Here is a 26814-nt window from a genome sequence, read left to right on the forward strand (position 1 = left end):
AGCTATCGCGAGGCTTTGCCGCTTTCGCTCTCAAGTATCGCGAGAGGAGGGTCTGGCATTACTTCAGCTCGCCTCCGAGGGGGAGGCAGACAGAGAGAGAGGAATGCATGGAATGTAGTATCTCGAGACTTCCCTAGCTCCGCCCACTCCCTTTTCGCTGTGACGGCCAATAACGCGCTGCTGCACCAAGGCCTCTCGCGAGACTACAGTGGGCCCCATACTGGGCCCTTTAAGTGACGTTGGACTTCAGCTCCCAGAAGCCTCGGCCATGTTGGCCAATGGCCTGGCAGTCTGGGAGATGAAGTCCAAAATCACTTACAAGGCGCAGTTTGGGGACCACTGCGCTAGATTTTTTTTTGGACCTCAACTCCCAGAAGCCTCAGCCACGTTGGCCAATAGCCAGGGCTCCTGGGAACTGAAGTCCAAAGACCTAGAAGGCCCAAGTTTAGGAGTCTTGCTGTGCTAGGCCTAAACCCACTTTAATAGATAAAGCTCTACCTCCACTTTGAACCCCGCTTTTATGTTATTTTTTGAGGGAAACGCACTGCAGAGATAATCTGGTTTGACACCGCTTTAGCTGCCCTGGCTCCATGCTGTGGAATTCTGGGAATTATAGGGTGCTGTGGCACCAGAGCAAATCCCTGAATAAATCAATGGTTGGTCTTCTAAGGCTTTTTCGGTCTTCAGCTCCCAGAGCTTACATCGAGTGTTATAGATTATTGATTATCTTAAACCCAGGATTTTAACCAAGGAAACATGTTTATTTTTTAGCTGCATCACTGTTCCCAGCAGGAAATCCATCACATTCCAAATTACTGGGACCCTGAATTCAAAGTGAACCAAGTTTTTAATAGCATTTTGAACCAAGGAAACTACAAGTCACATTTTCATTGGTTACACTGAATTAAATAAAGCATTTATACCCCTCCTTTATATTCAGTGGATGTTTAAATATTACAGCTAACATATGGTGATTCGAAATCAGAAGGCTAGCTTGGCCTATAGTCTGGAATTCTGGGAAGTCAGAAGGCTAGCTTGGATAATAGTCTGGAATTATGGGAAGTCAGAAGGCTAGCTTGGCCTATAGTCTGGAATTCTGGGAAGTCAGAAGGCTAGCTTGGATAATAGTCTGGAATTATGGGAAGTCAGAAGGCTAGCTTGGATAATAGTCTGGAATTCTGGGAAGTCAGAAGGCTAGCTTGGATAATAGTCTGGAATTCTGGGAAGTCGGAAGGCTAGCTTGGATAATAGTCTGGAATTCTGGGAAGTCAGAAGGCTAGCTTGGCCTATAGTCTGCCATTCTGGGAAGTCGGAAGGCTAGCTTGGCCTATAGTCTGGAATTCTGGGAAGTCCAAAAAATATCAATTGGGAGGCTCAACCTTTGAGAACCACTGCTCATAGACGGAACTTGGAAACTCCGTGACAAGGAAATTGGTTCGTCACTCTTGAAAGTTTCCTATCTCTATATAGCAAACGCGGACTCTAGGAAATGGATGGTCGGTTCTCTGTGGGAGGGGGCGGGGTCAGAGAGAGAAAGGGGGCGTGGCTATGGACGTTGGAGGGCGCTGATTGGCTCGCTTTCCTGTCGCGTCCTCCTAAGGGCGCTGATGGGGGCGGGGATAGAGAAGCTGTGAGAGAAGATGGCGGCTCCCTTTACTTCCTTTGCGCATTAACACTCCTCCTCTTCATTGCGGCGATAAGAAGCGGACCATAGTAAGGCCTTTCCCTCTGCGCTCCAGCGCTCCTTCATAGAGAGGAGGCCCCTGTGAAGGGAGACCTATAGCCCTCCATTGAGATTAATAGTCTCTGGGAGAATTAGCCCAGTGGTTCTCAACCTTTGGTCCTCTAGGTCTTTGAGACTTCAACTCCCAGAATTCCTGAACATTGAGCACAGTGACAGGGAATTCTGGGAACTGTAGTCCAGAAACACCTGGAGGCCCCAAGGTTGAGAACCACATTGTGGCAGAGTGGCTAAGTATAGGCTGAGTGTCCCCCAAATACCCCCAAATCCCTTTCTCCCAAGAAAGAGAAGAAATGGGGGGACTGAGGCTTTGAAAGAAAGAAGTTTAATAATTTATTAATGAATTTAATAAATTCCTACTGATATATAGTCTATAAATTATTATTATTATTATTATTATTATTATGCTTCATTTATATAGTGCTTTACATACAAACAGCAAAATAGACAGAGTAAACTTGCCCATGGCATACAATCTAATAGCATAATTTTTGGTGGATTGGGATCTATATTGGATCATTTTCCAGTCTGTTATCCATCATTTTGTTTGTGTTGGTTAACGCTGGTGTTGATTCTGTCAGTGCAGATTGAAATTAGTTCAGTTGGACTATCATCAAGTCCTATATATATATATATATATGTAAATACAAGCATGCCAAAATCATAAAGAGTCCAAAATTCGGAACAGTTATTGCCCAAAGCGTTTTGGTTAAGGGATGTTAAACCTGTATACAGTTTCTTGTTGCTTCTGTTGCTGTTGAGTAGTTTAAAAACAGCATACAGATAATCAAATCCAGGAATGTGTACCTGAGAAAGTGTAAGGCTGGCTCCAGTAACAATGATCACTTGAGTGGGTTTTAACATTTGCAGCTACTGCTTGAAGCGGACCATATCCCTGAATCCTGATTCAGATCGCTTTGTTTTAGTCAGTTTTCTAGCATGTTGGTCCATCCTCCAGAAGAACTGTTTATGAACGCAAAGAATTATGCGCAAGTCACTACTTCTGCCTTAGCATTTGTTGGGGATTTCTAAGGAATGGTTAAGAGGTGGTGAAACGAGCTGAAAAGCCAAATTTGGGCCCTATACAGACAGGCCAAAATAAAGCTGCTTCGGATCACTTTGGAGATATGCTGTTTAAATGATGCGTGCGTCTTAAGAGTCCGGAAGCTGCATCGAAGCCACGCGCCAGTCCTAAACTCTTGGACTCCTGGGCCTGTTACAGACTGCCAAAATAAAGCTGCTTTGAGTCTCTTTGGAGGTATGCTGTTTAAATGATGCATGGGTCCTAAGAGTCCGGAATTCGTGCCAAAGCCACACTCCATTCCTAAACACTGGAGTGCAGCTTTGGTGCAGTTTCTGGATTCTTAGGATGCGTGCGTCATTTAAATAGCATACCTCCAAAGAGACCCAAAGCAGCTTTATTTTGGCAGTCTGTAACAGGCCCTGGACTCTTAAAATGCATGCATCATTTAAACAGCACACCTCCAAAGTGACCTGAAGCAGCTTCATTTTGGCCTGTCTGTACGGGCCCTTGGTTATCTTAAAATATGCCATCTTCATTTCTGAGAAGCGTCACGTTTTATAAAGCCTATCCTGATTCTTCTGAGATGTGAAAGAGCAAGTGTACATCTTGTCAGATCAGGACAGGACAGGAATGTGCATAGAAGTAGTGAGAACAAGTTTTGTAATGTTTAAACAGTGCAGTCTGCAGTCCTTCACAGGTCTGTTCAGAAGCAACTCCAGTTGAGTTCATCGGTGCTTATGTATATGTGCCTTCAAGTCACCTGTTGGCTTATGGCGATCCCATCTGGATTTCCTTAGGCAAGAAATACTCAGGCTGTGGTTTTACCAGTTTCTTCTTCTGAAATATACCCATTAACACCTGATATTCATTTGTGGTCCCCCATCCAAGTACAAACCAGGGCTGACTCTGCTCAGATTGCTAGATCAGACAGGATCTGGTGCCTTTGGGGAATTCAGGCTGCTTTTATGTAAACTGAGGATAGATTGCAGCCTAGCAATTTCAGGTTTTATAAGCAAAATATTTATCTAGTTCCAGAATATTTATTATCATCATCATCATCATCATCATCATCATCATCATCATCATCATCATCATCATCATCATCATCATCTAGTTCCAGGTTTTTATATGTGTATAACATGTGTCTTTGTCTAATGCAACGATAATGCTTTAACTCTATCTAAAATATCACTTGTAGTTTTATAAGACGATATCTTAAACAAATGACTTGTTAATCTTTTCTGAATTGTAACGTTTTCTTGCTCTTTTAGTGATCGTTTTAATCAGCGTAGCATTTCCCCCCCTCTAATCGTGTTGTTCGTTTGTTGTAGAACGAAAATGAAACTCTTTTCAGAGTCGCACAAAACGGTTTTTGTAGTGGATCACTGCCCCTATATGGCAGAATCCTGCAGACAGCATGTTGAGTTTGATATGTTAATAAAGAACCGGACCCAAGGGATCATACCTCTCGCTCCTATATCAAGATCGCTCTGGACCTGTTCAGTGGAATCGTCCATGGAATACTGTAGAATAATGTATGATATATTTCCTTTTAAAAAACTAGTAAGTACTCTTTAATTTCCTTCTGAAGTTAGAGAATCCTGTGCTAACAGTGTAGCCATGAGTGTTTGTATCCTGAACTCATTGGGATGTATTCTTTATTAGCTGTGTTTAGGGTCTTAAATATATTTTAATGTTCTGATCACATAAAAAAATGGTTTTAAAGCAACGCTGGTTGTTGCCGGATCGAGATTTTTAAACTATGTTTTATACACTTTCAGATAAACTTCATTGTAAGTGACTCTGGAGCGAATGTCTTGAACTCTTGGAACCAAGAAGATCAAAATCTGCAGGAGGTACAATTAATCACTTGAGAACTTCTGAAGCTGTTTTTAATTCCTAATAGAGTGAAGAATTATAAGGTTGGATCCAGACAGAGGCCCCATACGGACAGGCCAAAATAAAGCTGCTTCAGGTCACTTTGGAGGCATGCTGTTTCAATGATGCATGCGTACTAAGAGTACGAAAGCCATGCCAAAGCCACAATCCAGTCCTAAGGTGCAGCTTTGGTGCAGCTTCTGGACTCTTAAGATGTGCGTGTCATTTAAACAGCATACCTTCAAAGTGACCCGAAGCAGCTTTATTTTGGCTTGTTGGTATGGGGCCAGAGTTAGTTTAAATTGAATGTCAGATCAACCATGACTTGCTTACTACAAACTGAGCAGAGTTTTAACAAGAAAGTAATAGAATGCTTCTACCAATGTGGGAGCGAAAGAATAGAGAATGGCGGATGATAAGTTATTTCTAAAGCCCTGGCAGCTTGTGCTAGCCTGGGAAGGGAGCTATCAATAAAAAAGCACTGTCAGATCTATGTCTTTATGTCCTTTTTTCTCAACTTATTGAAATCAATGATTGGAAGATTAATTTACTGATTCTAGAATGACATTAAAATGCCTCATCATTTGGGCAAACAGAGAGGCTTTGGGTCAAGCAGATGCTGAGCTGTCCCTGGAAAACTTGGTTTAGGAATCTACATTTGGTGGAAGTACACCTGGTGTCAGATCTACACATGTATTGTTTTCCTCAAGTGAACTATAGTGGTGATTCTCTACCTTTGATATCCCATATGTGTTGAACTTCAAATCCTTAAACCGAAGCTGACATGATAAAGGGTCTCTTAGGCCTGTTACAGACTGCCAAAATAAAGCTGCTTCGGGTCTCTTTGGAGGTATGCTGTTTAAATGATGCATGCATCCTAAGAATCCGGAAGCTGCACCAAAAGCTGCACTCCAGTGCTTAGGAATGGAGTGTGGCTTTGGCGCGACCTCCGGACTCTTAGGACCCATGCATCATTTAAACAGCATACCTCCAAAGAGACCCGAAGCAGCTTTATTTTGGCAGTCTGTAACAGGCCTTAGTCTGAGATGGGAAGTCTGATTTCAGAACATCTTGGAGGCTTCAAGTCCATATGTTCTCTACTGTATCTGGAGGGCGCCAGGTTGCTGACTTATATCTTACCAGCATAATATTGTAGGAAACTTCTGGACTGATAACTTATTGAAAACTTTCAAGGTTTTTTTAATTAGAAAAGTAATTGTAGGATCTATGTTTGCAACTTACATAGAAGGGAATCTCCTTATTTTCTCAACCAGTTAATGGCAGCTTTAGCAGCTGTTGGACCTCCCAATCCTCGTGCAGATCCTGAATGCTGCAGTATACTTCATGGTTTAGTCGCAGCAGTAGAAGCACTCTGCAAAATCACAGAATACCAACATGAGGCCCGAACTTTGTTAATGGAGAATGCTGACCGGGTTGGGAACAGAGGACGGATAATCTGCATTACTAATGCAAAGAGGTTTGTGTCATCTACAAGGCTAATACACCAGTTTTTATTAGTGGGCAAAAACCTTGTGAGTTGCCTATAGGATTTCATTTCCATGCAGGGGAGTTCTGTTGGCAGACTGACCTATTTCCCTATTCATTTGTATTTCTGCAGAGGTAGGATGTTGTGGATAGACAGTGAAGTGTTTTTATTGTAGAAACAGTGAATGTACACATGCTGCCTTTTCCCCCTCAACTGTCCCAGTAGAGTAGACCATAGGTGGGGAACCTTGGTAGTTATCATTTGGAGGGATTGCAATGAGTGGTACTAAATTCAGGGTTGTAAATTATAATTTAGGAGTGTGAGTGTTTCTACTCAATAGTTCTGCTCATTTGATTGGCTGATCTCATTGCTCTGTTTCTACTTGTGTTTTATACTAGGATTGCTTGAAGACTTCAGTCTTCAAATATGAACTTGATGTGAAGTACCTGGATTAATGTTCACATCTTGTTCATATTTTTCTCATATTCTGGTGATTCTAATATGTTTTCTAAAATGAGTTTTTTTCCCTCCCTTTCCAGTGATAGCCATGTCCGAATGCTTGAGGAATTTGTCCAGGAAACAATACATGAGCATAATAAATTAGCAGCTAATTCAGATCAGTAAGTGTGCAAGTCCGTAACACTCTAATTACTTCTTGGTGGTTAAAGTCATTGCTTTTTATGGGAACGTTATTTGCAGTATGAAAAACTAAATAAACAAGGACATTCTGGAAGTGAGACTTTTTGTGTAAACCATAGGGCCTGTACTTCAATGGCAGACTACTTATTTTGAATGTCATAGGTCTTGGTTTTGGCATCTCTTCTCCAGATAAGTCTAGTAAAGATTCCTAAACAAAACCCTGTAGAGCTAATGCTGACCAATGAAGACAGTGGTGGACTACTTCTGCCGGTCTGGAGACCACATGTGTCTCCTGCTGGATTTGGTATCACTGTACTTCCTTTCCCCCAGTTTAAAAGGGGGAAAATGTGATCTGTGCTCACACACTTAGAAACCTTAGGGGCAATTTTGACTGGGTTTTGCCTCCTCCCTTCCTGCTTTAGGCCAACCAGTCACTTAATTTTGTAAAAACTGCTTAAAACAGGCTAGTCAGGACCCCAAATGTGGCAGACCCCCCCCCTAGCATTAGGGGACATAGAAAGTCTTTTCATCTATCTATCTATCTATCTATCTATCTATCTATCTATCTATCTATGCAGGTGTGTGTGTGTGTGTGTGTGTGTGTGTGTAAATATATATGCGTGTGTGTATGTCACCCATGAACTGTACTTTGTCTAATGTGGTTTCAGCATTCTTAAGTTAGATAATTCAAGTCGTCTGACTCATAAAGCAGGTTTCCAGTCCCTCTAGATCAGTGATGTCCAAACTCTGGCCCTCCAGGTGTTTTGGACTTCAGCTCCCAGAATCCCAGACCTTTAGCCAAGATGGCTGAGGCTTTTGGGAGCTGAAGTCCAAAACACCCGGAGGGCCAGAGTTTGGACATCAGTGCTCTAGAAGAAGGAAGGATGAACATAGTTTGGATGGAGTTTGCTTTCACTGAAATTCTTATTTTGATGGTTCACCAACTTTTTCGTTTAACATGGTTTTACTTAGCTGCAGAGAGCTTTGAGTCACTTGTGCTTACCATAGAATTGCGCTGGAGGACCTACAAATGCCTCGAGAAGTGTTTTCTCTAGACATTTTTAGGTCTTCCAACATGATTCTATGGTATTCTGCCACTAAAAGTCTTAAGACATCATTCATTTTGGGTAGGAAAAGTAAAATTTGCATTTATAGTTCTATGCAAACAGTCCAGGAACATATTCCCTGTATTAAATGGGTTCTTGTTGTATTTTACCTAATGGAGTAGAGTGATTTATTCCTGTGTTGATGGTAACCAAATACTATTGTCTGATATTTTCCCAGTAAAGAAAGTCAAACAGCATATGCATGAATGCATGCTGTATATTCGTGACTAGATATTGTGCCTAAGTATTATCTAGTTGATGCTGTATTCCTGTTTTCTAACACCATATTTCAATTTTTTTCAGTCTTATGCAGATCCAGAGATGTGAACTGGTCTTAATTCACACTTATCCTGTTGGTGAGGAAAGCCTTGTGTCAGATCATCTTAAAAAAGAGGTAAGGCTGATAAATTACTATGAAATCAAATATCAGCAAATTGTTTCTCCAGAAAGTTACCTAAACATTTATCCCATACAAGAGATAGGGAAGTATTTATAATCAGTAGAAAACTGTAGTTGCTGTGATGAAAGAATAAATTACCTACTTCCAGTATTATTTAAAGCTGAGTTTGAGACAGTCAATAGCTGTCATGAAGATGTGCAGCTCAACATAGATTTGGTATAGTGTTATATCAGAAAATCTTCTTGTGATGAAGAATGTGGCTGGCCCTTCTCAAAATGAGAGCCTTAGTACATGGAGCTGATGTGGGTTGAATTCTGGAAGGAGAAATAGATGTAATGGATTTATTGCCCAAAAGATTCTGATCAAAATTTCAAAGGTTTAGTTGTAAATATAATATAGTACAGACTGAACCTCATTTATCCAAAGTGCTTGGGGCCATACATGTTTCACGTTTCCTTATTTATTTTGGAATACCTGTATATGCATATACATAGTGAATGAGGGAGGGAGGGAAGAGGATTAGTTACACATCCAGTACCAGCTGGGTTTTTTCTCAAGGAGCCCTTTCTCCACCACTGACAGAAATTGGATGAGGGAGAAAGGGGAGTAAGAACTCCAGTTCCTGTAGCTCCATTCACACAGTGCCTCTATAAAAAGCAGACATCCCATACATTTCCTCAACAGTCAGCACACTTTTAGGAAAGTAGCTCTCATAACTGGGGAGGGAGGAAAACATCCAAGCAGATCTGGCCACCATCACCAAAAAGCACTTCACTCAGTTGGATCCATTTGGACACTTCCCTCCCTCCCCAGTTAGAAGAGCTACTTTCCTAAAAGGGCAGAAAGTGTGATGACAGTTGGGGAAGTGTCTGGAACATTTATGTTTTACAGGGGCCTTATGTGAGCGGAGCTGCAGGAACTGGAATTCTCCTGCCTTCTTTTGCCCCCTCTTTCCAATCAGATTTGAGACAATGGTGGAGCAAGGGCCCCGTGAAGAAAAACTCATTGAGTGCTGGACATATGACTAATCCCCTTTCCTTGAAGATAGGAGCAGGTGGCTGGTAGTAAAAAGTTTCGGGTTTTGGAGGTTTTCAGATTTTGGATTTCCGAATAAGGGAGGTTCTACCTGTTTATCTAATAGAGTGTCAGCTGGATACAAAGTATGTTAGGCTAATCAAGATTTTATTGCTTTTGAAAAATATACTGCTGTACCAGTATTTGCTACTACTGAGTATTATGTGTGTGTGCGTGTGTGTGTGTTTGTCTTTTTTTAAAAAGCTCTCTCCTGTCTTAACCAGTGAAGTTCATAGTGTTCGGGCTGGACGGCATCTGGCCACCAGACTGAATGTTTTAGTACAGCAGCATTTTGATCTGGCTTCAACCACTATAACTAACATCCCAATGAAGGTAAGCGGTGTCAGCAGTTCTGTGCTGAAGTACCTGCACCGTTTCTTTTAAATTTGCTTAATGGTTTTAATATTTATTTTAATGGAATTTTTACATTTGTTTTTTTCTCTCCATATCACATTTTTTTCTGTTTTTTATTAGCCCACATTCAATGTCTGTGACCAGGTTAGTAAATTTTATGAAGGAGAAAAAGGATCACAGAACAAACGGTCATGTTGGCCTTTTTCAATTCATTCAATTATGAAAAGAGTATTTATTTTCCTTTGTTTTATGTAAATGTAGCCTACTTTGCTTCAAATTACTTTGTCTGTGATTCTTTTGTTTTTATACATGTGTTAGAAATTTCTGCCCCCTTGTGCATTTTAGTGGCATAGTGAGCCTTCCATTCCTCTGTGTCATTTTCATGCCCACCCAACATAAAGGTGTTTGTAACAAGTAGAAACCAGTGGGAATAAAAAGTAAAATTGATTTTTCCAAGTGATATAGTCCTGTTTCAAAAAAGGAGAGTAGGAAGAAGGATACTTGATGGGATATTAAAATGTGACTTAACCTACAAAAGCTTAACATTCTCCCTACTAATACTTATAGTACAATCCTACGCATTTACTCAGAAGCACACCTCCATTGTACGTTAGTGAGGCTAACTTCTTAGTAAATGTATTTAGGAGGGAGGTGGGGGGGTCATTTTATTAGTCTTCTTTGTCCCTGCATTGGCCATCAGAGAAACCAGATATCCTATTTAATTAAATTTTAATTGTATACTGTAATTGGAACTAATATGAAAGAAGATCATTTTTATTATATTTGCATTTTTTAAAAAAGAGAGAGAAAAAGAATGCACAAAAGGAAAAATGTTATAATACTAATAGCCAGTGATTTTTGTTGAGCCTTAAATGTACTGCCTGGGTTATGTAAGATAAAGCAGCAGTTAAATTATTTTGATTCATGTGTTCTGGCCACTTTAACCAAACCTGAATTGGACCTTCATGTGCAACTTTTTATGTTTGCAAATACCTTGTTTGCAATTTACTGACCTGTGTGCTGCTGGTATGCTCTTTCTTCTTGCCTTTTGTTCTTTCTAGTAATAGTATGTATGTTGGGTTCCCTGTGTATTATTCATAAAAACAAAGTCCTATGGTGATTATTATTATTATTATTATTATTATTATCATCATTATTATTATTTGCTAATCTGCTGTACATGGTGTTTGCTAGTTTGCCTCCGCTGTTTAAAGATGCTGTTTCCTTTTGCTTTTTACCCTTATGCATGCAGTTTGAACCACAGTAGCTACTAGTCTTCAGCTGTGGAAGCCAGATAAGACTGTGTGTGGCTTCTGTTGTTAACCTGAAGTGAAAGAAGAATCTCCCATAAAATGAAAAAATGGCTGCACTTGCTGATGATGGTGTTATTACATAATTACTATTGGTTGCTTAGGAAATGAAAGACCCTCCCTATTGGAAAACTTATCTCTGGATGGAAGTGGGTGCTGGAACTATTTTTTATTGCATCCCTATTTGGTTTCATGTATAATAATTAGAGAGGGCAATTTTGTAAAATGAATTTACTATTTGGATTGGAGTTATTTTTAAAAGTAATTTATAATCTGTTCAAGTTTGAAAATGTGCTTACCTGGGAATAAGTCCCATTGCTGAATAAACTGGTATAGAATTGTGCTGCAAATGGCAATGAAGTACTACATCTTTAAATAGGATAGCGAACAAACAAATTTCATGGAATTTCAATTTGTTTATGTCACTTGATCTAAGAATATTTTTCGTGTTTTGACAGTTTTGTATTGTAAGATAAAATATAGAATTATCTTTTTGTTATTTTTTTAATTGAACCAATGTGGTTTGTCTATGTATATTTTATTATTATGCTTTTCTTTAAAAGGAAGAACAGCATGCCAATACATCAGCCAATTATGATGTGGAGCTGCTTCATCACAAGGAAGCACATGTAGACTTTATAAAAAGTGGTGAGTCGGGCAGATAATACAGAATTGCTATGTCTGATGTATAATAGAGGGAAAAGCATCTTCATTCCATAACTGGATTTTAGGATGATTTTGCATACCTTTGAAACAATAACAAAAATCATAATGCACTTTTATAACTGTCCTAAGTATAACTGTGCTAACGCTTGGGAACTACTTTTTGGATGATAGGAGGTGTATACTAGGAGTGGGATCTGGTAAGATTCTGTTGTATCCAGTTCAATTCATTCAAAAAATTTTTGTATGTATAATGAAATAAAAATAGCTTAGGAACATCAAACATTTCTTTTCTATCTCTGCTGGATGGGATTATACTCTTCCTGAAATCTCAGACTCACAGCTTGGGGGTTGCAGGGATGTAGCCAGGATTTTGGGAAGGGTGGGGGGTTCCAGACTAAGTGCCACCATTATAATGGGGCTTGGGTGCAGCGGCGCATCAGCACACACCATTCATTTTATCTAATGGAAGGGGGGGGTCCGGACCCCAAGAACCCCCCCCCCCTTGGCTACATCCCTGGGGGTTGTGGTGGACTCAGCTCTGAGCCTGGATGCCCAGGTTTCAGTAGTGGCCAAGAGTTGCACAGTTAAAATTTGTCTGCCAGTTGCACTCATTCCTGGAGACATCAGATCTGGCTATGGTGACACATGCCTTGATTACGTTTGGATTACTGTAACACACTCTACATGGGGCTGCCATTGGAAACCCTTCAGAAATTTCAGTGGATTAAAAATGTGGCAACCAGAATGCTGATCCTGGGCCAGTTATAGGGAGCATATAACTTCCTTGTTGAAACAGCTCCACTGGCTACCAGTTTGTTTCCAGACACAATTCAAAGTGTTGGTCATGATCTATAAAGTCCTACATGGCATAGGTCCAGATTATCTGAAAGACCGTATCTCCCCACACGAACCTGAAAACATCATAAGATCTATAGAGGAAGACTTTCTCTCAGTCTCACCACTATCACAGGCTAACTTGATGAGTACACAAGAAAGAGCCTTCTTGGTGGCTGCTCCCAGTCTCTAGAATTCCAATCCCCTTCTTTGCTGGCAGGCAAAGACATTTTAATTCAAGCAAGGTTTTAATGAATAATCATGTCAGGAAGGCTTTTATGTGGGATGTGTGCTTTAGTTATGGTATGTTTTTAACTTTTGTATGTTTTATGTAATTTAATACTGTTTATTATTAGATGATACTAATTGTTTTAGGTTTTATTGTAAAATTTTAAAATGGTTTATCTGTGAGCTGCCTTGGGTCCCTTTCTAGGAGAAAGGTGGCATAGAAATTAAATGGAATAAATAAAGTGTTCACTCAGAACGTTGATGTCTATTCTGTCCCAGTGAGGGTGGTGTAATTGGACTGCAGGTCCCACCAGCTCTAGGTAGCATAGGTAGTGGTGAGGGATGTTGGAAGTTATAGCCTGACAGCAGCAGAAGAGTTGAACCTTGCTCATCCCTGTTGTCAGATGCTTCAGTTATTCTGTTGCAAATGTATTCAGCACCATCTTGTTGATTTCAGTAGATGTGTGTTAATCTTATTGACATAAGTAGTACTTAAACCAGCCCAAAAAAGTACTGTGTATACTTGACTATAAGTCAACCTCATGTATAAGTCAAGGGCAAGTTTATCCAGAATTATGGATTTTGCTATGACCTGTGGATAAGCAGGGGAATATAGCAAAGGATCTAAAGGATGAAGCAAAGCAAAACAATGTCAAAAAACTTACAAAATTCCAGTAGACATAACTCTTTGTGCTGACTTTTAAGGCTGGATAGATGAAAGACTAGAGGGGTTCAGTGCTTCCAGGACAGATTATACTCTTGCTTTTCACCAGGGGATGGTTCATTCTTTTAAATAAGAGTTAAAGTACAATACTTACTGTGACCCGTATATAAGTCAACTGAGGTTTTTTGGGTCAATTTTTTGACCTAAATTTGTAGACCTATACATGAGTATATGCAATAGGCATAGTTGTTAACAAATCTATCCTGTATCATTAAACCAGGCCAAAAAAATGGCCTATAGCACTTGCTGGTTCATAATGTGCAATCCAAACAGCACAGGTGAATGTATATATAATCTCAAATCTTCTTTACTACTTAAGCCCTAGGATATTGAATTGCATTTACTTCCACAGAACTTCAAATATGTTAATTAGCATGATTCTGGATGAATCTCGTAATTAAGAATAATTGTAACATCATATCAGGATAGTAAAGAGATGGAGGTTAAAGAAAAAACTACTGCCAACAACTCAATGTAGTATTTAGTTTCCCTTTTTCATTAAGACAATGTCATAAATTGAAAGATGAAAGACAACAGTGGAAGAGAGAAATAATTACAGTAACCACGATGTTATGTTGTGTAGAAGAGGTAGAGTTTGAAATTAATTTTTAATATATAGAGAAATGAGGTTGAGAGAAATTCGGTCTGTGCAGCAAAAAATTGGTCAAAATGCCTGGGATTTGCGAATAGAACATTGGCAGCAAAAGACAGGCATTTAGTATGAAGGAAGTGAGGTATTAAGCTGAAGCTTGGATCCAAAACACACTGCAAAAATAATCCAGTTTGAGACTGCTTTAACTACTTTGTTTCAGTTAATCCTGAGAATTGTAATTTATTGTGGCACCAGAGCCTCTGACAGAGAAGGCTAAATGTCTCACAAAACTACAGTTCCCAGAATTCCTTAGCATTGAGCCATGGCAATTAAAGTGGCCTCAAACTGGATTAATTCTGCAGTGTGTTTTGGACCTTAGACACACATTCCTGTTTTTATTTTGTTGTGGTGTTGGTGCCGCTATAGTTCAGAGAAAAGTTTTCTATGTATTACTATCATTATGGCAGTGAAGTCAAACTAAGTGCCTTGAGGTTTGTGTAGTGAGAGGGTTGGATTTCTCCAAAACGCTGATATCCAGAAGGTTCCTGAAGCATGATTCTGCATAGATCTAGAATCAGTATGTGTATGAATACATAATAAGCACTCAGAAGCAGAATGACCACCTAGAGGATTGTGGTTACAGGTAAGTAGTTTGCTTGTTTGAAAGAAAAAATGTTTCTTTAAATTGTGATTGTTCCTAAAATTGTATGTGATGGCGGTGTTTTTTGTGATAGGAATAGTTATATGGATTTTAATATTTGGTGCTTTTATATATAAATTCATGGAAAGTTTATGTATTAATTATCTTTGTCTGCTTATCTCTAATTTTGTGTTGCAGGTGATAATCATATGCCTGGCAGTAGTAAAGAGAGCACATTTAAAGAAACTGTAACTTTAAAATGGTGTACACCAAGAACCAACAGTGTTGGTAGGTGTGGTTTTTGTCTCTCTCTGAGATGTTTTGGTGTAATGTATGATATTTATAGCAACATTTACTGTTTTGTCTTTCCTTTCCAATTTACTGTTATTGGTTGAATATAAATTGCAGACAGCCAAATGTGTATAGTGTACACTTACTTCAGATATGATAGTCTAATCATATTGTTTCCCTTCTATTAGGCATGTGTTTGCCTGATATTTTCTAAGAGTTTCAAAATTATTAAATATATATTGCAATTAATTTTTAGGCGAATGGATAATATGTAACTTGGCTGTTCACCAAAGTGTTTGAGAACTAATGACAACATGGATTGATTCATATCTTCCAGACTGCAAGCCTTTATTTTAATTGTTCAGATGTTTAAAATGTTTAAAACCATTTAAATTGTTTTTGGTTATTCTATAATATTAATTCATTTGTAGTACCTCACTATGAGGTATTTAAATATAGAATGGGTTCAAAAATGTTTAAAATATTAAATACTAAAACCCGTCTCTCACTCTCCCTACATCTCCCATTCTTCTTCTCCTTTTCTTTCAGAACTGCATTATTGCACTGGAGCTTACAGAATATCACCTGTAGATGTTAATAGTCGACCTTCCTCTTGCCTTACTAATTTCCTTCTTAATGGTGAAATATTTTTTAACTTTACTCAAATTATAAATGTATTGATTTTTAATTGTTGAAAACTTTGACTTAAACCGTATGACCATATAGTCTGAGACTGGCTCAATCCTTTGAACCTACAGAATGAAATAAGTGGCAGAATTACTCCTAAATTTGTCAGACAATATGATAAAGCTTGGTATGAAGAACAGAGCTAGGCTGCTTGCCTCTGATGCTAGAACTATTTTACTACCTGCCAGAAGCTCAAGGCTGCAGGTCATTATAAATTCTACTTATTTGAAAGTATTCTCAAAGTGAGAAGACACAGAATAACTACATTAAAATTTATTCCCATGAAGAGATCTTAATGTGGAAGGTACTCTATCAGAATGGACTCTGTATTTGTGTGGGATATTTGCCATTTGGATTGTCATAGAAAAGATTATATTGCTGGCCCATGTTGGCATGTGTTTCATTTTGTATGTTCGGTAAGACTCCTTTATGAAGAATTTAAGTGGTAACAGGAGAAATCTTATTATTTTACCTCTGGGCACTATCCTTAGAATAGTACAATTCAGTCTGTGCCTCTAGTGGGCCTGGTAATTCTGTGTTTTCTGGTAGTAGGTACTGTTCCTTCCCACCTATCATCCCTCCCATATAAGCAATCAGATGCTTTAAAACTTTAAATTATGTTAGTGCACAAGAATGTTCTTTTTAAAAAATGTTTCTGATTTGTCCTGAAAATTGTCAGCCAGTAAATGTTATTTTAATCCCAAGAAAATGAATTTTAAGAATGAAGTGACCAGGGGCTTAGGTGCATGTAACACTCTTGTAATTTAGGTATACTATTTGTTGTCTTTAGGACAAACAAACTTTTAAAAGCCATTACTTCTCAAGCAAGTTCTGAATACATATGTTTGCATTATAAATGTAAATTGTACATGCCTAATTTACTAGTTCCCTCTAGTTCATGCTTTCAAAGAGTGAAAAGACAGGGCATTTTTCTTTGAGATACAGAGTTCAAAAGATATTCCTATGTGAAATTCTTGGTTTTCTTCTTGCAACATCAAGACCCTCTTTGTGGATGTTTCTGGATGCAGTTTCAGAAAATATGGTGAAAAAACTAATAATGAATAAATAATATAAGCAGAAGAACATGCCTCTTTATAAAATATTTTATACAATTTTTAAAATTTTAATGTAATGGTATAGCTGTTAAGTTTGTATAGCTTTATATGCAAACGGCTGCATTTTAATTACACACAAAACCTGAGATTTGCATGAAAAATACTGACCAAATGACCTTGAAACTTATGGGTGAAATAATAGTTTAAGCACATTTATGCAAGACTGAAATAAATAATACCTTGCTTTTTGTTTCTAGCATTAGATAGGTTGTTAATATTAATTAATAAAAATATAAAACATTTGTTTGGATTTGGTTAAAACTCTTGCATTTGATTAATCATCAATTAGAAGATGACTAAATAAAATGTGGAATTATCATGCTGGGTAACTGATGAAGCCATTTCTCTTTTAATAGGTCGTTCTGTGTTGTTGGAACAACCACGGAAGTCAGGCTCTAAAGTAATTAGTCATATGCTTAGTAGTCATGGAGGAGAGATTTTTCTGCATGTGCTAAGCAGTTCTCGCTCCATTCTGGAAGATCCTCCTTCAATTAGTGAAGGATGTGGCGGTAGAGTCACAGACTACAGGATTACAGTAAGGTTCTCATATGTGTGAGGCATGTCTGTATGTTTGTGGAAATATTTCCTGATTCTGTTTTTAGCTGTAGTATTGCTAAATGGCACAGACCAGGCAGTTAATGCTAATATCATAGGGGGACACTTACAGTAAAGAGGCAAGTAAAACACAAGCTGTGTGCTGAACAAAACTCAAGGAAAGGCGGAACTGGTTAATTTCTTCCCCTAATGATAAATGGAGGAATCTGAAATTTAAGGTCAGTCTCTTTAGTTTTGGTTAATCTGATAATGGATAAAAATCGAAACCACCCACAGTTTATTGATAGTAAACCATACATTGGTAGTTTTTAAACCAATTCAGGCTTGTCAAGATCAATGAGACTTAACATTATCTCTGATCCAAAATCAAGGCCCCATACAGACAGGCCAAAATAAAGCTGCTTCAGGTCACTTTGGAGGTATGGTGTTTCAATGATGCATGCATCCTAAGAGTCTAAAGGCTGCACCAAAGCTGCATTCCAGTCCTTAGGACTGGTGCGTGGCTTTGGTGCGGCTTCTGGACTCTTAGGACACATGTATCATTTAAATAGCATACTTGCAAAGTGACTTGAAGCAGCTTTATTTTGGCCTGTCTGTATCAGGCCCAAGATTACTTATACTGAGCAATTCAAGATCTTAAACAGTTACTTGAAGCATAAACAACCCTAGTTCAGTTGTTTCATTTAAAAGGACCAGAACAGTTATTTAGAAAGTAAATATGTGAATATTTCAGAATTTCAAAACTTAATGTGTGAATGAACATCCCATTTTGTAACACTTATATAACTTGACAATTATAAGTTGGGAATGAAAATCTGCTTAAACCAGCAGTTCTCACCCTGTGGGTTCACCTGAGACCATCGGAAAACACATCTTTCCGATGGTCTTATAACCCAGACATCGCTTGGGGGGTCACCACAACATGAGGAACTGTATTAAAGGGCTGGGACATTTGAAAGTTTGAGAACTACTGGCTTAAACTGTTTTGCATGTATTACAAATGTGGCGACTGGATAATACTAGAAATACATTATAAAGTGTTACCTGGAAAAAGTCTAATCGTCTTATCTGTCTGTTTAGGATTTTGGTGAATTTATGAGGGAAAACAGACTTGCTCCTTTTCTAGAACCTAGATACAAGAGTGATGAAAGTCTTGAAGTTCCTTTAGAACGCGCAAAAGATCAACTGGAGAGACATACTCGTTACTGGCCCATGATTATCTCACAAACTACTATATTCAACATGCAGGCGGTAGGTCAACATAAACTGGTTTTGGATGCCAGCCTTGTTTTCATAATTGGAAATAGGCAAGCCTAATTTGAGTTCAACTTGCATTCAAATAAAGATGGCTGGAAATGCATGTAATAGCAGGATCTGTTGAGGTTGTTCTGAGGTGAGAAGTGTGTCCTTCAACAGCACTTGGAAAAATGTACTAGTTTGAACCTTGGGATTCCGCCTGCTGACATCACCTTCTTCTTTCTCATTTGTTTGGTTTTAGTTCTGTTTCAGTCAAAACACAGCACTTACCATTACTTCAGTATTAGAAGATGTAAAGGTTGATGAGTGTCTTATTATAAGTTAAATCTCTACAATCTGTCAATCATAATATTAGTTAAAATCCTGTGTTGTCTTCAGTTTATATATTTTAGCATAAAAATCCTTGTAAACCAAATAAGAAACTTCAACAAAATTTAACACAGTCACAACTATTAGACACTACCATACTTAATCCATAAGAACAAACAGATAATATGCCTCCTTTTGCTATCAGCTTCATGAAAAATATCTGTATTCATTTTATTTTCCTTTTTCCTTGTAGGTAGTACCATTAGCTAGTGTTATTGTGAAAGAAGCATTGACAGATGAAGATGTGCTAAACTGTCAGAAAACAATTTACAATTTAGTAGACATGGAGAGGAAAAATGATCCATTGCCAATATCAACTGTTGGGACAAGAGGAAAGGGTCCTAAAAGGTAAACATTGATTTTAATATATTTTACAGCCAGGTTAGCCCCCCTTTTGGCCCTTTTTTCTACAAGTAAAAAGTATCACAAGCCTGAAAAATTGAGGTTCATAAAAAGTTTTTAAAATGTATACTGGTTTTATAGGATTGTGGTGTTATAAATCCAATAACAACCTCAGATTTGCTCCATTGTGTACAGTTTTTTTCACAGCTTGCTTTGATGCTTCTGTGTTGTAATATGTGACTGAATGAAAATAATCCTGCAAAGAGTAAGAAAGGAGTTAAAGTATTCTAAGACTTTCAAAACATTTTAATTATTTTAATAATTCTTTAAACTACTTGATATGAAACACAAAAATCCATCTGAAAGCACTAAAAGAAATTCCATTGGAACATCAGTGTCCACACTTACTCAAAGGTGAGAAAGAACTGTGTGTAGTATTACATTTATATTGTGTTTTTCTAATTGAACACCCAAACATACATTAAGAACAGCTACAATATTTAAAATTTTCATTTATTTATTTATTTTATATGCTGCCTTTTTCTCAGAAAAAGAACCATGATGGCTCACAGATAAAAACAGTTTAAAACTTTACAATAAATGTTATTATTAATATTGTCCCATTGATGCAAAGTGCCAAGTGCTTCAGGGGCTTTTAATAATTATTTACTGTTAAAATATAGGTTAGTTAAATGATTCCACTTCTCTACAGAATTTCATATATCTCAACATAAACTATGAAAATGAATCCAGAAGTATTTCATAGACATAAAATGGTTTATATACTTTGTAAATTGAGGAATATGTACACAGAGAAATGAGCTCCTTTATATTCCTTTGTGCAGAGATGAACAATATAGGATTATGTGGAATGAACTGGAGACCCTTGTTAGAGCACACATAGCCAGTTCAGACAAACACCAACGAGTCTTGGAGTGTCTTCTGGCTTGCAGAAGCAAACCTCCTGAAGAAGAAGAGCGAAAGAAACGAGGGAGGAAAAGAGAAGAAAAAGAGGACAAGTCAGAGAAAGCAGGAAAAGACTATGAACCAGAAAAATCCTGGCAGGAATCAGAAAGGTAAATTTTCAATATTGGTAGAATTTCAAGGTTTTGTGTTTATATAAACAGCATGAATAAAAATCTCAATCTCATTGGAAAAGGAAAATCTAAACTTGAGTCTAGCTTGTTATGAGACACTTTTAGAATAAAGTCTGCTAAAGAAATCTTCAAATAGCATTAGCTTCAGGGACCCTCTGTTTAATTCCTCTTTTACTTGATGCTCATGCTAGTAGCCAGAACAAAGAGATGTGGAATAGATATTCTGTGGTATTTTGTTTGGGTAGCATCATGTGCTTACCTTCTAACCTAGTAAAGTAAATGTGTGGGAATAAAACGGAATCTAAACTTTTTTTAAAAAAATGATTTGGTTTTTGTCAAACAACACAATGTGCTTCAAGGTTTTAAAAGTTTTTTCTGTCTTTGTTTGCATCCCTTCTCCCAGGGTTGGGATGTGAGGAAGCTTCCAACATAACTAAAAAGGCTCCAGTAAAAATACAATGTATTAAATGTATTAAAATGTGAATTAAGATAATCATCTTGCCTAAAAAAATTAAAACTACTTTAAAACACCTAATAATAAATAATTAGTTGAATATTTAAAAATTCAGTAATCCATTTTGAAACTTCTTACCATAACACTCAGCCTGTTGCTGAAGATCTGCTTGGACAGAAAGGCTTTCCCTGCCAGCAGAAGGACGATGGGGGAGCAAATTTAACTTCCTTTGAAAGGGAGTGCCGTAATCTGCAAGCAGCCACTAAACTAAATCTACAATAGCTACAGTTTTAGATTGTAGTTTTAATATGATCTCATCGGTTTAGCTTGATACACACTGAACTCTTTCCTGTGCATTTATATGGCCTTTGGGGCCATATTTTGAATCTCTATATTTTATCAATTTATTCCAACTTAAAAAAAACCGAGCTGTTGATTTCAGAATTGCAAAAGTACTCCTTTTTCTTTATTCTAAAGGCTAAAAAGTTTGTTAGATCGTGAAAAGGAGGAACTGGCAGAAGCAGAAGTAATAAAAGATTCACCTGATTCTCCTGAACCACCCAACAAAAAGCCTCTCATTATATTGGATGAAATGCCAAGCATCGAAAAAAACAAAGGTAACTTGGACAAAATCTAACTTGGCTAAAAATGTTAAACTAAAAACTGATATGAGGTATAGTTTCACCTGACTAGTGATATGTTCTTGAGAATATACAATCCTTGATAATGAAGGTTAGACTGACTTCTGTCGAGTAAATAAAATGCTGAGCAATCATGTTCATGTTTACTCAGAAATAAATCACACTGTTAAATAAGGCTTACTCTCAGATAAGATATGTAGGACTGTAACTTGAGGAACTTGCATGTTAGGAGAAGGAGGAGGGGTTAGGTTTGTCTTGTATAGTCTCAGGCCAGTACACAGCTGCCCAAATATAAATCACATTAAGTTAAATAAAACAGCTGTCTGTATAACTACAGGGCTGTTGAGGATAGGGCAGCTTGGAGATCCCTCATTCTTACGGTCACCGTAAGTGATGGTTGACTTGAATGCAGTTAACACACTTAACTACTAGATGGGAGCCTGTGTGATTTATTAAAACTGAATGAACAAATCCTACATCTAGGGCTACAAAATGCAAAATATGTTTACAGGATGTGACAGCCTTGGGAAGAAATGACTCATAAAAGTTTATAAATCTAACCACTGTAGTTAGCAGCTAGGTAGCAGGGAAGTGTATCATTAGCTTTCATTGTATTAGCAGATTGCTTTTGAAGTGCTTTCCTGTTAAAGAGAAAATTGGGAAGTCTGATGAAAATGTATTCCTGTTCTGGAATATGGCATAAACTATGCAGATTTATTGAGGAAAAACACAGAGGCAAATTAGACAGCCTTTTATTTGTGTTTTTTTAATTACATCTTAAAAAGCAGGATAATTATTTTACTGTAATTGCCTGCATCTTTCCATTAGGACACACAATACACACACAGGTTAAATTATATTAATGTTGTTTGAAAGGTACTAGCATCAGTTTTAATGTACTGGTGTTATAGAAGGATTGGTAGCCCATAGGCTTTGCTATTTTCATACATGTTACACTACTCCTGGCCAAGTCTTGTTGCTTCACAAGAAAGTACACAGATATAGTGAGATTCTGTTGCTTAAAGGCTCTTGTTTCCCCTTTTCTCTTTTGGATGCATAATCCATTCTGTCTTACTAAAACAAGGCAGGGCATGAACAAAAAGGGTTGTGTAGAAGACCTCCAGACTCCCCTCCCATTCACATACAGTTGGCCCTTCATATCCACAGATTCAAGCAACCATGGCTCAAAAATATTTGGGGACAGAGGGGGAATTCAAAAAGCAAACATTGCTATTTGATATAGCGGATGGCATTTTATGTAAGGGACACTACTTTACTACACCATTGTATATAATGAGACTTGAACAGCCACAGATTTTGGTATCTATGGGAGCTCCTAGAACCAAACCCTAGCAGGTAGTGAAGGCCCACTGTATTTTTTTTCTCTCCCCTCCTCTTTTTAAACATTTTAGAATGGCAGGGGGGAAACAATAAAACAGGAAGAGTTCTTTCCCATGTGTTCTTTCCTCTGCTATATGAGGTTGCCAGATACACAGCAAGACTGTCAGATTGCTCTCTGGCAACAGATCTCAATGGTCTCTTTCTAGTGCCTTTCTCAGCAGTGCTATATGGCATCCTTCTTAATTGGAAGCGTCCCAAATTGAACATGGAATTTCCTTCATAGAAAGCATGTCATTCACTACTTCTGCTCTTCCCCAAACTTGCCACCCTGAGAGCAGCCAGGTAGAGAGAGAGAAACCAAAGGTTGCTCAAGCATGAGCTCACTTTTCACATTCATACTTCTGGCCTACAACTACTGCACCATATAATAGGTGCAGTGTAGGGAGGGAGGTATTATATATGCTTTGGTTCTCTTCTGGGTTCTTCCAGCTGTATCCTAGTTCGGAAAGATGAAATGGGGTGAGATGGGAAGGAATGCATGTAAGGAAAAATATTATTTTCATCTTGTACTTCATATTTCTCCTGTTTCATTTCTTTCAGTGGAAATGGACAGCTCTGGAAGGAACTGTCCCTCTTTCTTCTCCCCAACTCATTGGCCTATTTCTGTGGTCAGTTACTGAACAGGGTATTACTTTGATGGAAACATCCTTGCTTATATAAAGGATGGCTAAGGTGTAATAGCTCCTTGAACACACACACACACACACATGGTCAGCACCATTTCATTTTAGTCTGCCAAAGACTGGTTAATCTCCAGCTATGTGATTGTCAGCTGACTGAAGTTTCGCTAAGAAACTTACTGTGTTGTAGTTCTGTTGCCCCAACTCTAAATTGTCATAAGAGAAATTAGATTTGGATTTTGTCACTGAGTGAAAAGCTCAGTTGCTGTAAAATATTTCCTTGTCTGTGACACATTGAAGATGTGGCTATGTTCGATCTACTGCCAAGACAAAATTAAGTAAAAATATGAAGATGCTATGTATCTATAATATCTTTAAAATACATATTTATTGGATGGTACATATAGTACTAAATTAGGATATGAAAATGCAAAATAATGAATACAGTTAAATCCTGTTTACTAAACCATATTTTTTAGGTCCAGTATCACTGCTGTCCTTATGGAGCAACAGAATTAACACTGCAAATTCTAGGAAACATCAAGAATTTATTGGTCGTTTGAACTCTGTCAACAATAAGGCTGAACTTTATCAACATCTTAAAGAAGAGAATGGGTTTGTATTGCTAAATAAAATCTTGGTTGCTCTGATATTCTTATAGGTCAATGGGCTATCTGAATGCCATTTCATAAGTATATCATAAAATATAACTTTAGCAAGTAACACTAATTAGTCCTTTTCTCCTGAAAAAAGGTCTTAAAGATCAGCCATAAAATTTGTAAGGCTTAATCACACAGAGCCTTATTCAGACATTTGCCTGCTCTATAGGGCTAGATTAGTATTGGGCATGTGGGTACCAATATGGCCATGACTCCATTCTATGTAATTCTGAGAATTGTAGTTTATCGTGACACAAGAGCTCTCTGAGAGAAAAGGCTAACTGTGTCACAGAATTACAATTCTCAGGATTTCATAGCATTTGAGCCATGGCAGTTAAATTCAAACTGGATTATTTCTGTAGTGTGAATGCTGCTGAATGTGGTTGGGGATGGTAAGCAGGGCTTACATGTGTGCTCATGTCCCTACCATATAGCTAGCTCTATATGCCAGCAGGCAAATACTTGAGTGTGACTCAGATCTCAGAAGGCAATAGGATTGTCTCTCTCTCCCTCTCCTCTTTTTCATAAAGACCAGTTTTACATAGATACTATGCTATAACCTTTTGAAGCCAATCTGTAGAGAAACAAATTCATGTTCTCCCTCTTTTAAACTGCCATTTATGTCCAAGCCTTGTGGGAGCATTCACAGTAAGTTTAAATAGTCAACTGGGTTGGGCAGATTCTGATAGATAGATCAGTTGAAGGATGGAAAACAGAATTTACCTAATAAGTTAAACCACTTTGAGACTTCCTGTCTCTTGTACCTAGATTAATAAAGTAAATCCTAGTCATTATCTTGAAGTACTACTAAAGATCCTGACACTGAGTAGGATGTGCCACTTGGAGAAAATATGCATTTGTATAGCAGAGCGAAGTAAGGAGTTTAGAGACACTTTTGAAATGAATTTCTAAAGTGTTACACCATTCTGTCTGAAACAGCTCACAATGTTAGAAGGATGATCGAACGGCATACGTATTGCCAAGGGTAAATGGGGCTGGTGTCATTGCTTTCTCTCACCAATCAGGTCTTTAACGTACTAAATTTTTTCATTATCCAACATTAACAGATTGGATTTTATTAATTCACCAGAGGTTAATGCAATAGGTTAAGTTGTCTACCAACCTTCCGTTTTCTTAGCTGAGCAATTAAATAAGTTGTGCTACAAGTTGATTTGAACTACAAGCTTTGCACACACACACACACTATTTCCTACAAGTGTAGGAAATAATCAACCACATTTTTAATGGAATATTGTTCCAGTTGTAAACAGAAAAGTATAGATAAAATTGGCATCTCCATTTTCTGTGGACTGGTTAAATAGCATGCAAGCTGAATTTTATAAAGTATTTCTCCCCTCCCTCCCTCCCCCACTACTTCTCTCTTTCAGAATGGAAACAACAGAAAATGGAAAAGCCAGCCGACAGTGAATACTATATCAAGTAACTAATTTGGTCAAATTGCATAAAGTTCTTTATGCTTAATTCAATAACTGTTTCAAATTGTACAGTTCAGTTGCTTCAATTGGTTTTTACATTTTTCTAATTTTAGCCTTTTTCTATGAAGTTACAAAATCTGAATATTGGATTAAATGTGTAAACCATTTCCCCTGCATCCCCTTTTAATCTATGATTGAATAAAAGAAGACTTTTTATTTCCAACTTGTAATGTTTTTATTAAGTAAATAAAAGTGGCTTTGCTTCCTATTGGCGAAAGAATATTTTCTACATGAGGTTTTGTTTTCATATTTAGGAACGCTTTAATTAGAACACCTTGCTTTTAACAAGAGTAGTTCATAAAAACTACACGGGTGAATCCAGGAGCCATAAAATTCAACCATAAAATCCACTGGTTATAGCTTTGAGTGTGTAAATTCTGCCATGCTTGTATTAGACAGCAAAAATGACAGGCTGAGCAAGGCAGTTTTTCTTGCTAGCTATCACTGTATAGCTTATACAAGTCTCCAAACAATTACTTTTGCATATCATGAGAAATTTCAGTCAGAAATGGGTTGTTCATAGAGACCAGTATTGCATTGTTTGAAGTTACTCACACAGAATGGAGCATAGCAAAAGTGTTTTGACTTTTTCATCATTGACTCAGCAAGGTATCCAGGACTTAACTGTGTAACCAGAAATCCTTTGGCTATTTTGCATTATTACTACAGTGGTAGAATTTTCATTCCTCCAGTGCTCAATTGCATGTTTCAGAGACAGCCCCACAGTTGTTTCTTTGATTGTAAAAGTTTTGTAGATCACTACTTCTGTGCAGTCTAATGTTTCTCCATTTCATCTCTTACGATAAAGTGCTGCATAGAGAGTTAAAACTAAAAGGCTACTAAAAGGGTTGAAGTCTGCAAGAAATGGGAAAAGAGATTGGGCCAATCAGTATCAGAAGTCATTTCTGAGATGGAATCTACTACAGGTCACATATTGTTGCAGAAGGCTGTTACCACAGCCCTATATATTTGTCCTAGTGTCCCTGCGATATGGTTTAAAAAGCTACAGAGACAGGCTTATTCTGTAATTTTTGGTATACACAGATACGGCAAATGGCACATACCATTATTTAGACCTTAGTGGCCAGCACAGCTTAGTATTGAGGTATATGGAATTTAAATAAGTTGTTTTAA

The 26814-nt window shown here is 37.7% G+C and overlaps 1 protein-coding gene across 3 annotated transcripts; it reads left to right on the forward strand.

Annotated features, from left to right (window-relative positions):
* The first annotated feature begins 1631 nt into the window (after window positions 1-1631).
* INTS13 (integrator complex subunit 13) lies at window positions 1632-25843 on the forward strand. Of its 3 annotated transcripts, XM_089524655.1 has the most exons (18): window positions 1632-1713; window positions 4097-4328; window positions 4547-4621; window positions 5918-6120; window positions 6669-6749; window positions 8178-8268; window positions 9553-9681; window positions 9823-9846; window positions 11576-11660; window positions 14895-14984; window positions 15537-15626; window positions 17146-17324; window positions 18425-18595; window positions 19164-19318; window positions 20158-20388; window positions 21341-21480; window positions 24005-24140; window positions 25573-25843. In XM_089524655.1, the coding sequence occupies exons 2-18, from the start codon at window positions 4104-4106 to the stop codon at window positions 25610-25612; spliced, it is 2145 nt and encodes a 714-aa protein (XP_089380781.1). In that variant the 5' UTR covers window positions 1632-1713; window positions 4097-4103; the 3' UTR covers window positions 25613-25843. The 3 variants fall into 3 exon arrangements, with proteins under 3 accessions (XP_089380781.1, XP_089380782.1, XP_089380783.1); XM_089524656.1 differs by lacking the exon at window positions 9823-9846; XM_089524657.1 differs by lacking the exon at window positions 1632-1713 and having other exon boundaries at window positions 4282-4300.
* The last annotated feature ends 971 nt before the right edge of the window (window positions 25844-26814 follow it).

This window comes from Sceloporus occidentalis, unplaced genomic scaffold (genome assembly GCF_023333645.1).
Source record: "Sceloporus occidentalis isolate IW3139 unplaced genomic scaffold, rSceOcc1.0.p SCAF_5, whole genome shotgun sequence".
Classification (NCBI taxonomy): Eukaryota; Metazoa; Chordata; class Lepidosauria; order Squamata; family Phrynosomatidae; genus Sceloporus; species Sceloporus occidentalis.